Raw genomic sequence first — 14,406 nt, 5'->3', positions numbered from 1 at the left:
TAATGTGTGGGGTGGCATTTCTTTGGAGGGCCGCACAGCACTCCATGTGCTCGCCAGAGGTAGCCTGACTGCCATTAGGTACAGAGATGAGATCCTCAGACCCCTTGTGAGACCATATGCTGGTGCGGTTGGCCCTGGGTTCCTCCTAATGCAAGATAATGCTAGACCTCATGTGGCTGGAGTGTGTCAGCAGTTCCTGCAAGACGAAGGCATTGATGCTATGGACTGGCCCGCCCGTTCCCCAGACCTGAATCCAATTGAGCACATCTGGGACATCATGTCTCGCTCTATCCACCAACGTCACGTTGCACCACAGACTGTCCAGGAGTTGGCAGATGCTTTAGTCCAGGTCTGGGAGGCGATCCCTCAGGAGACCGTCCGCCACCTCATCAGGAGCATGTACAGGCGTTGTAGGGAGGTCATACAGGCACGTGGAGGCCACACACACTACTGAGCCTCATTTTGACTTGTTTTAAGGACATTACATCAAAGTTGGATCAGCCTGTAGTGTGTTTTTCCACTTTAATTTTGAGTGTGACTCCAAATCCAGACCTCCATGGGTTGAAAAATTTGATTTCCATTTTTTAATTTTTGTGTGATTTTGTTGTCAGCACATTCAACTATGTAAAGAACAAAGTATTTCAGAAGTATATTTAATTAACTGAGATCTAGGATGTGTTATTTTTGTGTTCCCTTTATTTTTTTGAGCAGTGTAGAATACACCTGTGGAAAAGCCACAAAGGCCATTTGCTGAATGCTGTACCTGTGTAATATTGTAAGGAATTTCCTGGGGCAAGTATTCAAGAAGTTTCTCTCTGATGATATTATTGCAAATTTCCTGTGGTGCCTGAGTGGTCACAACCTCGCTGTGATATTCCCATTCTCCAGGCTTGGCAAGAGTCAGCAGATATTTCTAAAATGAGAGAAAGACAGGTTTACTCTACTTGTTATGCTTATCCAGTCCAAATCCACATACACTTCTAGGAATTAAGGGGTTGTCCCATTAAGATAGATAGGGGATAAGTGTCTGATAGGCAGGGGTCCAACTGCTGGGGTCTCTGACAATCACAAGAAAGGGGACATATACTCCCCCTTTAAATGGATTCAACTCTAACTGCTGGAGATAGCTGAGCATTTGTACTATCTCATGCAGACTCAAAGAGCTGAATGGAGCGGAAGTGCGCACACGTGACTGTCGCTCCATGCAAACTTATCCCCTATGCTTTGGATACAGGATAACTTGTTTCCATGGGACAACCAATTTAAAAGGGAATCTGCACAGACACATAGCTGTGGTTCACATGATTCAAACACAGTTTTTCTTTTGTTGATTCGAGGCTCTATTCCAGAGTTATGATACTTTTTTCTGAATATGTAAATGAGGTATTTGGTGCAATGAGGGCATTACCATTGCTCTTGTTGCAACCAAACACCACTCTTTCTATGGCCAGCCCTTCCCTCGCTGCTTTGATTGACAGGGCCAGGCATTGGCGAGGGAGGCTCTGGCCACAGATATGATCGGAGCTTGGGTGCAACAAGAGCAATGGTGATGCCCTCACTGCACCAAAGGCCACAGATCAACAGCAGAAAAACAGGTGAACCACAGCTGGGTCTATGGAAACAGCTGGATATGGAATTTGCTGGTGACAGATTCCCTTCAAGGTTACTTGCTAACTAGTGTTGAGCGAGCTTCTATTTTCAAGTTTGGCGTACAAGGTTTGGTTTATCTAAGTATTCCGCTACCACGGACAATAAGATATATAGATATCCCGAACCCGAAACCTTGTACACCGAACTTGAAAACAGAAGCTCGCTCAACAGGATTGTAAACCAGTTAAAGAGACCTACCAGTGAGAATTAGAGAATAGAAGGGGTGCCCTGCATAAACTATGTCCTACTACTACTACTTTGCGTTAGATTATGTAAAATATAGTACTGGAATCATTTAAAACTATGTCTCCAGATATTGGTGCTACCTACGCCTACGTCTTATGGCGCCTTCTGGTGTTCTTGTTAATTCCCTGTCTCAATATCCACCTATTATGACTCGATCTAGTGATAAAAAGCGGCTTCTAACGGCGCCAATTTTTACTGACTGACTTCCACTCCAGCACTGCAGGATCCAAGCTGTGGAGAGGAGGTACCGAGCACTAAGATTAAATAAAAGAAACAGCAGGGGGCACTATAACAAGAATGTAACAGCAATAGCTAGACACAGGAGCAGGTTTTTTAAATTATAATATCAATTGAAAATTTCTTATGTTTTTCGTTATAACTTCTCCCATGCAGAGATATCATTTTAACCTATCAGCCTCAAGCCTGAGACTGCGCCACTTAGAGATTCTGATAAATGACTTGATTTCAAGGGAAGTCTTGACTTAAACCATCAACATCAAAGTCCCCATATACACCCAGAAATCAGAGAGTGCAAGCTCTGTTCACAATCCCTCAGTAGAGCAGTGTCATCAGTAGCTTCAGGCAATCATGTATACTGCATGGCATTTTTTACTTTTTAAAGGGTTATTCCCATCTCAGACAATGGGGGCATATTGCTAGGATATGCCCCATTGTCTGATAGGGGTGGGTCCCGGAGGTGGGACCCGCACCTACACTGAGAATGGAGCAGGGAAGGTGGTGGCCAGAGGACCCAGGGTTTCCTGGGGTCCAGCCACCGCCAAGTGTTCTCCCCATAGAAGTGAATGGGAGCGCACAGCGCTTGCGTGGCCACCACTCCCATTCATTTCTATGGGGCCGACGGAAATAGCTGAGCCAGCGCTCAGCTATTTTTGGCGGCCCCATATGCGCAGGGTGCCTTCCACATCTTTCAGGGATCCGTTCTCGATGTAGGTGCGGGTCCCAGAGGTGGAACCTGCACCTATGAGACAATGGGGGCATATGCTAGCGATATGCCCCCATTGTCTGAGATGGGAATACCCCTTTAAGCCTCATTCACATGTCAGTGTTTTGGGCAGTGATTTCCATCAGTGATTGTGAGCCAAAACCAGGACTGGAGCCTCCACAGACATAAGGTATAAGGGAAAGCTCTGCACCTGTTCTGTGTTTTGAGCCGCACCTGGTTTTGGCTCAAAATCACTGATGGAAATCACTGACCAAACACTGACATGTGAATGAGGAATTATTCTGATAGGTCTCATCTATGAAGCAATATGAAGGCAGTCATATTTTGGAACTTATAAACACACATGCACAAATTTTGGCATGCCATAGCGCACTGTGCGGCCTCTGTCCAATGGGACAGGGACAATGCATCCTTACTACATTATTGTCTAATGGAAAGCATTAAGAGGGTCCATCAGAGACTTTATACCCCCCTCCCCTGTCATACTCCTATAGATACACAGGACATCTAGAGGAAGAACAAGATGCCTCCAAGTCCTCTATGACAGAGCTGAAAGGAAATGTATTGTGTACAGTCATCCAATATTATCATTATATACCATCAATACCAGGATCATATTGGTGCGATACCCACTCACCTTCAGCGTCTCCACTTCATCTCCTTCTAAGGCTGAAAGCATGAACACCTCCTGAAAATGAGGCCACCCGGTCCTGTCCTTTAGGTCTTTGTCTGTCCTCTCCTGATGACCTCCATCCTTAGGATTAACCCCTGAGAGCTCTCTATGCCCCTCGGGCTGCTCTCTGGTCTCTTTTTTCAGTACGGAGGCGCTCTCTTCATCTGGTTGAACACTTCTCTCTGATGTCTTTTTACTAGATTTGATCACAGCTTTTCTCCCATTCACCATCCCTTCAGTCAGTTTACCCGTGACTTCCAGCAAAGTACTTTTTTGCTTTAATAAATCAACCTAAAATACAACAAATGAAATATAAATGGTGTGAGCACAAACACAGCTGCCCATGGGAGTTATGACAAGTTATGACAATTTTCACAGAGCTTTGGTTGTCAGACGGCTCTCTCATTAAGGCCTCATGCACACGATCGTTCTGTGTTTTGCGGTCCAAAAAAAGGGGATCCGCAAAATACGGATAGTGTCAGTATGCATTCAGCAATTTGCAGAACGGCACAGACAGCCATTAATATAACTGCCTATTCTTGTCTGCAAAACACAGACAAGAATAGGGCAGGTTTTATTTTTTTTGCTGACAACGGAACGAAGCAACAAATGCGGACAGCACACTGGGTGCTGTCCGCATCTTTTGCGGCCCCATTAAAATGAATAGGTCCGCATCCAAGCCGCAAAAACTGCGGTTCGGATGCGGACCAAAACAACGGCTGTGTGCATGAGGCCTAACAGACATAGTTGTATAGGGGCTTTCCAGGAGTTTGACACTGATGGCGTATGCTCAGAATAGGTCATCAATAGCCGATTAGTATGGGTCCGACACACAGCGCCCCCGCTGGTCAGCTGTTTGAAGAGGCTGCGGCGCTCCAGTGATGGCTGCAGCCTCCTCACAGGTTACCTAACACATCGCCGTAGATTGCATAGTGGCCGCACTTGAATATGATTCACTTGAATAGGACTGGGCTGGAAATAGGCCATGTGATCAATGAACGCGACGTCACTGGCCTAGGACAGACAGCAGCACTCACTGGAGTGTCACTGCCTCCTTAAAAAGCTGAAGAGCGGGGGGGTGCCAGGCATCACACCCCCACCAAATCAAATACTGATGGCCTAGACAGACCATCAATGTCGAACATCCGGAAACCCTCTATACCTTTAGTATGGAGCATTTCTACTCTGTGTATAATATGTATATATTTCTAATATATAAAGCTGAGTGTGTGTATGTGTATGTCCGCTAAAGGAATCCGCACCGTCGCATTTACAATCACGAAATTTGGCACACGGGTACATCAGGTGTCCGGGAAGGTTTTAGGACTGGGTCTCCACTCTGAAACCCAATTCAAAAACAGCACACATATAATACAAAAAAAAAAACAACATCTTTATTATGTTCTCTCCAAAAAGATATACAGATGTAAATATCAGGGACAATCAATAAAAACAACAATGCAGGTAGATGCTGTGAGAGGGATCTCCCCCGCCAAGCTCTAGATCCACATATCTAATCACACTTTATTTCGAATGTACAATTGTCAACAATATATGTGAACTAAATCCCGGGTCAGTGCCTATATCCAAATCACTAATGGATGATGTCTGAATCCACTCCTCCACATTCAATCACATTATCTAGATTATCAGTATATAGTGGGGAGGTAATCGGACCCAGACATCATCATCCACAAAATGTTAGAAGAATCCCCCCTCCCCTAATCAAAATAAAACTTAATAATACATAGGGGCAGGTACAAGAAAAAAGGACATTGAAACAACTGGGACATACCGACCACGAGCTGGAGGGGGCAGGAAAACCGCAGCGTGCGCTTCGCCTCGCTTCTTCCGGGGGCATGTCTATCTGACCTGGTCTCATACTATATATACCCTCTACAATATAACCACTCACTCCTCATTATCAATGAAGTCATTCACCTGTGATCTGCGGATATGTCCCATAAATCGAGCATGGCGTTAGATGGCATTTTCTAACATGGCGGCAAAATCCCACGAGGTATTACGAGATCACGTGCGGGAGCGCAACCACACGGCCAAATCTTGCGTCGGTAACCCGACCGTCCCAGAAGGGAATCCACGAACTCCCGGGCCTCCAAATGCTCTCTAGCTAACTTCAGATGGGCCCGGACATGTACTGGCTTAAGCAGGGGGACACGTCTGGCACTGCAGGATTTGAGTCCATGGCGGCGCAGTGTGTTACCGATAGTAGCCTTTGTTACTTTGGTCCCAGCTCACTACGTCCCCCCGTGTGGTTCTGGGATTTTTGCTCACCATTCTTGTGATCATTTTGACCCCACGGGGTGAGATTTTGCAAGGAGCCCCAGATCGAGGGAGATTATCAGTGGTCTTGTATGTCTTCCATTTTCTAATAATTGCCCCCACAGTTGATTTCTTCACACCAAGCTGCTTGCCTATTGCAGATTCAGTCTTCCCAGCCTGCTGCAGGTCTACAATTTGGTTTCTGGTGGTCAATCAGGCCACCCTCAAAACACGTATTGAAAAACCCCGCCCCCAGGTCCCACAAAGCCACGCCCCTGACCCGGTTAGGCCACGCCTCCTTCAACTCCGCAGCCGATGGGGACTGAAAAAAATGAAGGCAAAAATCAACTTCTGTCAGCTGCAGGGGTGGGAGGAAGGGTGAATTTCTTCCTGCAGCTCACGCTCAGACAGCACAGTGCTGTTGTCCGAGAGTGAGCTGTTCAAAAGGACATCCTTGTGTCCGTCCAGGCCCTGCGCCAGACGGAAGACAGGTAGTCTGAAAGCCGGACTGTCTGGCCTAAAACCGGACCTCTGGCCACCCTAGGGGCAGGCTGCTGTAGAGGCCTCTGTTAAGGGGACGGGGTGTTGAGGAAATCACCGTTAAAGGGGCGGGATGCTGTGGCCACCAAGCTGCCTTCAGCAACTTTAGCACTCTAATCCCCGTGCTATGGTCAAGATTCAGCCCAAGCCCGGAGCGGAAGAGCTTGCCAGAGGCATTTCGGACTGCCCAGCGGGAAGCAAGATAGAGAAATTCGTCCATAAGCGGGCGCAGCCCCACGCCAGGGAGGAAAAGATGGAGCCGAAAGCGCCGACTCGCAGACCTGATGTGGCTCATGGAGACGGCTCCCTGACCTCGGAGGAGGATGCCCGGCTGCTACAAGGGGTGAGCGATTCCAACCCCCTATCTAAGGACTATTTTGATATGGCCCTGCAGAGAGCTTTGGCTCCGATTGCTGCGGACTTGTCATCAATTAAGATAGATATTCCCCATATAGGCAACCGTGTGGAGGCCCTGGAGCAAATCGCAAGACGCGCTTTTCTCACAGGCGGCGTCCACGGCTAAAACCCTGAATTCCCACAGAGTTGCCATTAATACGGCCCTCCTATTACTAGAGGATCAGGAAAATCGCAGCCGCCGAAAAAACATCCGTGAGAGAGGCCTTCCGGAGGCCCCGGATAGAGAGAATCTCTTTGCGGCCATGCATGATCTTTTCACCTACCACCTGGGCGCGGAGCGCGCCAAAACTATCACTGTGGAGAGAGTGCACAGAGCCCTCCGTCCTAAGCCCTCTCCGGCAGAAAATCCGAGGGACATTATATGTGGCCTTTTGAGCTACAGAGGCTATTTTAAACAAGGCCAGAAGCATGGAAGAGGTGAAAATTGTGGATTCTACAGTACAGCTGTTCCAGGATGTCGCCCCTTCCACTCTTCAAAAAAGGAGTGTTGAAGCCCCTCACAGAGGCTTTGCGCACAGCCAGGATCCCATATAAGTGGCTATACCCCTTTGGTGTGCAGATCTCATCCGGAAATAGGCGTGTAACGGTTCGCGCACCCGAGGACTTGCAAGAACTCTGGGACGTATTACAGATCTCACCGATCAACATCCCGTCGTGGCTTCCAGTTCAGCCGGATGGCAAGCTACCGCCTCTCCCGATTACATGGTTCACCGTCGGGAAGCAGAGACCTAAAAAGCACAGAATGTCGCGGATGGACTCTAAGGATTGAGGCCCCTACCCGGGTTACCAAGGTTTTCACTTTTACAATGGGCTGGTCATTGGGTTGAGGTTGGGGGTGGTGGGGGGAGGCCATCCTTCCTCCCCCTCTCATCCCTGTCACCCTCTTTCCGTTTTTGGATCCCTCCGATCCCACTTCCTGGGTCAGCTTACGGCTCAGCCCCTTCGGCTATAATGCAGCACATTATAATGCTTATATATACTAAAACGCTCCTCTTGTGGAGAAATACTTGTTACCTTTATTACCAGTTCGTTGTATCGAGGACATGTTTCGCTGGTACTGGCGCTCTTCTTGTTATTTTATGATATGGCGGCTTTGACTCTCAACATAGCCTCGTTCAATGTGAACGGGTGTAACAATCCCGTTAAGCAAAGCCGCATATTTCAAATATTAAGAAGAAGTAAGGCTGATGTCGTATTACTTCAGGGAGCCCACTTTAGAGAGGGGCATGTTCCTAACTTATCACGCTCTAGCTATTCTAAGTGGTTCCATGCGTGTCATACCAGCTCCTCCAGGGAGGTTAGCATCGGAATCCACAAGAATGTCCCCTTCACTGATCCTTCTGTGGTTGCGGACCCTGAAGGCCGCTATATATTCCTCAATTGTAAGATTGGGAGTTTGGCAGTCACCCTCTGTAATCTATACGCTCCCAATGAGCAAACGGTGCCCTGGCTTACCAGGACCCTAAGAAACATATCCGCAGTCCATATGGGAATGTTGATAATTGGAGGTGATTTGAATCTTACTCTCAACCCTATTCTAGATGCTTCATCGGGGAGATCGGCTATATCATACCGTGCTCTGGGGAGCCTTCAGGGACGCCTGAGAGACCTCAACCTGAGCGATGTCTGGAGGTCCGTGCATGCCGATGCCAAAGATTTTACATTCTACTCCAACCTGCACAGGTCGTATCAGAGGCTAGACTACTTCTTTCTACAGGACAGGTACTTGCAGCAGGTGCATGGGGTAGATATCCATAACATTACGGTCTCTGACCACGCCCCTATTGTTATGTCCCTGATACTGCCCGGGGTTGCTTCAAGGGAATGGACATGGAGGCTAAATCCCACGCTTCTTAATACCCCCTCACAGCTGGATTCTCTTTCACGCACACTAACAGATTGTTTCACGACCAATCCGGACACAGAGGCATCTCCCGCCTCCATATGGGAGGCCCATAAAACTGTTGTTAGGGGGGAGCTGCTCTCGATTGGGGCCTTCCTGAAGAAGAAGCGTCTTGCGGACATCACTTCCCTCCTATCTAAAATTGCGGCAATAGAATGCACACATAAAAAAAATCACTGGCCCTTCAGGACCATACGCTACTTCCATCTTTAAGGAACGAATTGAAAGCGCTTTTAAACGCCAAGGCCGCGAACGCTTACTTCAAGCTGAGACATAAACAGTATGCCCATGGCGACAAGGGCAACAAGATTATGTCAGCCCTAATTAAAAAGCGCAGGGAGCAAACTCATATCAGCTCTTCGCAAACTGCTGATGGCACTTTAGTGTCCGCCACTGCAGATGTTGCTAAAACATTCAATGCGTATTACCGCTCCCTATACAACATACGCCCGGAGGAGACCCCTGCTGCGCTCGAGGAAAGGTCGAAGAAAGTCGCAGACTTCTTAGACTCTCTCACCTTACCTGCCTTGTCTGAATCCGAAAAGGATTCTCTCCGATTACACTTGAAGAAATTAAGAAAACCCTCTCCTCCACTCCCCAAGGGAAGAGTCCGGGCCCTGACGGGCTACCAGTCTTATTATAATTTTTTTTCCCCTGTAATAGGGCCTCAGCTCGTTACTTGCTTTAACGCTTTGCTATCCGGTGCTTCCATGAATACACAGTCCTTGGAGGCGCACATAGTGGTGCTTCCTAAGGAGGGGAAAGACCTGTCTCTTCCGTCTAGCTTCCGACCTATATCTCTGCTAAACGCAGATACTAAACTATGGGTAAAGATCCTGGCTTATAGAATAAGCCCCCTCCTCCAGAGGCTGATAGGAGGGGATAAGGCCGGGTTCGTGGGGGGTCGGGAGTGCAGGGACGGCACTTTTAGGGCATTACAAGCCATAGAATACGCCCTGGCGAACAACACACAGCTTACCCTTCTCAGCACTGATGCTGAGAAGGCATTCGACAGGGTAGATTGGAGATTCATGGAAGCCACCCTGAATAAATTTAGATTCCCTCCACATTTCGTTCGCGCAGTGCTGTCCCTGTACTCCTCACCCCAAGCGAGGGTTAGGGTCAATGGGGTACTTTCGCCCTCGTTTACCATTGCAAATGGCACCAGGCAGGGCTGCCCCCTCTCTCCATCCCTTTTCACCCTATGTCTGGAGATGCTATTGCAGGCCATCAGACAGGACGACGACATTACAGGCCTAAAGGTGGGCACACTGACTCATAAGGTCGCCGCCTTTGCTGACGACATGATGCTCCTCCTGCCGGATCCTGTGAAGGCGTTCCCAGCCATCCTGAGACTTTTCGAATCCTTTGGCCACTTATCTAACTTCAAGATAACCTCTCTAAATGCACAGCAATGGGGGTCTGCATCCCTGACACAATCATCTCATCGCTGGCCCAAGAACATCCCTTTCAATTGACCTACAGTCAGGTCTATAAATATTGGGACATGGACACAATTCTAACATTTGTCTCTATACACCACCACAATGGATTTGAAATGAAACAAACAAGATGTGCTTTAACTGCAGACTGTCAGCTTTAATTTGAGGGTATTTACATCCAAATCAGGTGAACGGTGTAGGAATTACAACAGTTTGCATATATGCCTCCCACTTGTTAAGGGCCCAAAAGTAATGGGACAATTGGCTTCTCAGCTGTTCCATGGCCAGGTGTGTGTTATTCCCTCATTATCACAATTACAATGAGCAGACAAAAGGTCCAGAGTTCATTTCAAGTGTGCTATCTGCATTTGGAATCTGTTGCTGTCAACTCTCAATATGAGATCCAAAGAGCTGCCACTATCAGTGAAGCAAGCCATCGTTAGGCTAAAAAAAAACACAACAAACCCATCAGAGAGAAAGCAAAAACATTAGGCGTGGCCAAAACAACTGTTTGGAACATTCTTAAAAATAAGGAACACACCGGTGAGCTCAGCAACACCAAAAGACCCGGAAGACCACAAAAAACAACTGTGGTGGATGACCGAATAATTCTTTCCCTGGTGAAGAAAACACCCTTTGCAACAGTTGGCCAGATCAAGAACACTCTCCAGGAGGTAGGTGTATGTGTGTCAAAGTCAACAATCAAGAGAAGACTTCACCAGAGTGAATACAGAGGGTTCACCACAAAATGGAAACCATTGGTGAGCCTCAAAAACAGGAAGGCCGGATTAGAGTTTGCCAAACGACATCTAAAAAAGCCTTAACAGTTCTGGAACAACATCCTATGGACAGATGAGACCAAGATCAACCTGTACCAGAGTGATGAGAAGAGTATGGAGAAAAAAAGGAACTGCTCATGATCCTAAGCATACCACCTCATCAGTAAAGCATGGTGGTGGTAGTGTCATGGCGTGGGCATGTATGGCTGCCAATGGAACTGGTTCTCTTGTATTTATTGATGATGTGACTGCTGACAAAAGCAGCAGGATGAATTCTGAAGTGTTTCGGGCAATATTATCTGCTTATATTCAGCTAAATGCTTCAGAACTCATTGGACGATGCTTCACAGTGCAGATGGACAATGACCCAAAGCATACTGCAAAAGCAACCAAAGAGTTGCAAAAGCAACAAGCAGGAACTGTAGACAGTTGCAGTAGAGGCCTGGCAGAGCATCACCAGGGATGAAACCCAGCGTCTGGTGATGTCTATGCGTTCCAGACTTCAGGCTGTAATTGACTGCAAAGGATTTGCAACCAAGTATTAAAAAGTGAAAGTTTGATTTATGATTATTACTCTGTCCCATTACTTTTGGTCCCTTAACAAGTGGGAGGCACATATGCAAACTGTTGTAATTCCTACACCGTTCACCTGATTTGGATGTAAATACCCTCAAATTAAAGCTGACAGTCTGCAGTTAAAGGACATCTTGTTTGTTTCAAATCCATTGTGGTGGTGTATAGAGCCAAAAATGTTAGAATTGTGTCGATGTCCCAATATCTATGGACCTGACTGTATGTCACCTACTTAGGGGTAAAGATCTCCGCCTGAATAGATCAGGCCTATCAGTTAAACTACGTCCCACTCCTCACCGAAATCAAAGACCAACTGAAAAATTTAGATATCCCATATGTTTCTTGGATGGGGCGGAAAAACATCATAAAAACGTTCATTCTTCCCAAAGTGCTTTTTCTACTTCAGACATTGCCTATATACTTGCCAAAGTCCTATTTCCTGGACCTGCGTAGGATCATCTCTGGCTTCATCTGGAGGCGAGCACGTCCGAGGTTGGCACATGCCTTGCTGACCCTTCCCAAACATAGAGGCGGCTTTGGCTTACCAGATATTAAACTTTACTACGGGGCTATTCAACTCCGCCTGTTGAGTGAATTACTAAACACTAACATTAAAAAATTGTCTGCCAAATTGCCCGCCAACTACTCTCACCAAAGGAACTTGCCAGCTTCTGGACGGCCAGACAGGGCCAATGTTCAGACGCACCTACCCTTTTTAAAGGACTACTTGTCTCTTGGCACACCGCAGCTAGGAGGTTCGGATTTCTCCCTGGTCCCTCACCCCTCTTACCCATGCACGTGCTGCCGTACAGTTTAGTCTCAAATTACTCAGATGTTCTGGGAATCTGGTCTGCCTTTGGCGCCTTCTCTGTGGGGGACTTCTTGTGGGATCTGCAGGTCCCATCCATGGCGGACCTCCGGGCATCGCAAATTGCCTTGAACTGGACCCCACTGCACTATTCACATTTCTCATTCATATGTCAACAGGACCCTAAAAAAGGCAACAAAAACTTTATTCCCTCTTGGTACGACGTTCTTGTGGCCTCTCCCAAACCGGCGAGAAAGACTCTCGCTAATTTACAACAAGCTGTTAATGGAGGGCGCACCTAGCAGACCGGCCTTTATTGGGAAATGGGAGGAGGAATTGGGTATAGCCTTGTCGGATGAGACGGTTTCCTCGATATTGAGGAATTCTCACGGGTTCTCCAGATGCATTCGAATCCAGGAGAATTCCTTTAAATTAGGGGTGCACCGAAATTTCGGCAGCCGAAAATATCGGCCGAAAATGTACCTTATCCATTTCGGCCGATATTGTTACATATCGGCCGAAAATATGGGGTGTGGGATTTGTCACCCACCATCTGCGGGCGGGCGGTTTACTGCATCTTTATTTCACCTTGACGCTCCAGTAAGAACTCTGCAGGCAGAGCGGAGGGCGGCGTAACGTCACTTACTCACGTGACGCGCCTGCTCCGCCTCCTTCATTCATAAAGTGGGCGGAGCAGGTGCGTCACGTGAGTAAGTGACGTTACGCCGCCCTCCGCTCTGCCTGCAGAGTTCTTACTGGAGCGTCACGATTGTAAGGTAAAATAAAGATGCAGTGAGTGATGCTGTGAGCAGCAGGGCCGGGGCTGTTATGGGGAGGGGGGATCTGTGCACTGTTATGGGGAAAGGGATCTGTGCACTGTTATGGGGAAAGGGATCTGTGCACTGTTATGGGGAAAGGGATCTGTGCACTGTTATGGGGAAAGGGATCTGTGCACTGTTATGCCCATAACAGTGCACATATCCCCCCCCCTCCATAACAGCGCCACCCACAGATCCCCCTCTCCATAACAGCGCCACCCACAGATCCCCCTCTCCATAACAGCGCCACCCACAGATCCCCCTCTCCATAACAGCGCCACCCACAGATCCCCCTCTCCATAACAGCGCCACCCACAGATCCCCCTCTCCATAACAGCGCCACCCACAGATCCCCCTCTCCATAACAGCGCCACCCACAGATCCCCCTCTCCATAACAGAGCCACCCACAGATCCCCCTCTCCATAACAGAGCCACCCACAGATCCCCCTCTCCATAACAGCGCCAATCATTAAAAAAAAAGTATTTTAAAAGTATTTGGGCAAAAAGGCAGTTTCGGTTTCGGTTTTCGGTCAAGGGCATCCTGAATTTTCGGTTTCGGACCAGAATTTTCATTTCGGTGCACCCCTACTTTAAATTGCTGACAAAATGGTACCGCTCTCCAGATGTGATGCACAGGTTGGACCCTCTCACTCCCCCGGTCTGCTGGAGATGCCACGAAGAGGTTAGCACACTCAAACATATGGTGGTCGTGCAGGGGGGTCTCCCAGTTCTGGACCACGCTTAGTAGGACATTGCAACAAATATGCCCCTCGGCCTCTCCACTCTCTCCGACTTTGGTACTACTCAATGCGCCTTCAAAAGACTTCTCCCTACACAAACACTCATTATAAAACATACCTGTTGTCAGCTGTCAAGCTTTTGATTCCCCTACATTGGCTCTCGACACAAGCTCCTTCAATTGAGGAATGGACCCAAAAGGTTCATGAGATCTGCAGGTTCGAGGAGCTAACCAGTTGGGAGACCCTCTCGCACGACAAATTTATTGACCTCTGGGGTCCGTGGCTAAAATGGCTGGGCGATGGAGACGCAGAGTCTGAGGCCCTCCACCGGGACCCAGCAGTAATTACTCCTCTCCATTAGATAACTCCTTTAGGTTGCATACGCCTCTAAACGCCTATCATAATTATTTATATTATTATTATTCATGTCTTAACCAGCAATCTGTCTTATTTTATGATGACCTCTCGCCTGCTCCCTTTCTGTCTCTTTCTGACCCTTAGTAGCTATACTCTTGCGGGAGCCAGTACCTTATCTGCCATACTCACCATTTATGCCATGTCTGCCTAAA

At 47.8% G+C, this 14,406-nt stretch overlaps 1 protein-coding gene across 2 annotated transcripts in view; it reads right to left on the bottom strand.

The window, feature by feature from the left end:
• The window catches only part of ERAL1 (Era like 12S mitochondrial rRNA chaperone 1), a 48,788-nt gene that overhangs the window by 8,192 nt on the left and 26,190 nt on the right, over window positions 1-14,406 (bottom strand). Inside the window, exons 8-9 of one of the 2 annotated variants that reach the window (XM_040423407.1) lie at window positions 3,498-3,824; window positions 764-913 (exon numbers count right to left, since the gene is read on the bottom strand). In XM_040423407.1, coding sequence (XP_040279341.1) covers window positions 764-913; window positions 3,498-3,824 — 477 coding nt within the window. Of the gene's footprint in view, window positions 1-715; window positions 914-3,497; window positions 3,825-14,406 lie in introns of both variants that reach the window. The other variant, XM_040423408.1, reaches the window with a different exon arrangement.

The sequence above is a fragment of the Bufo bufo genome, chromosome 3 (genome assembly GCF_905171765.1).
Source record: "Bufo bufo chromosome 3, aBufBuf1.1, whole genome shotgun sequence".
In the NCBI taxonomy this organism is placed as follows: Eukaryota; Metazoa; Chordata; class Amphibia; order Anura; family Bufonidae; genus Bufo; species Bufo bufo.
This window is presented reverse-complemented; position numbering and strand designations above follow the sequence as displayed.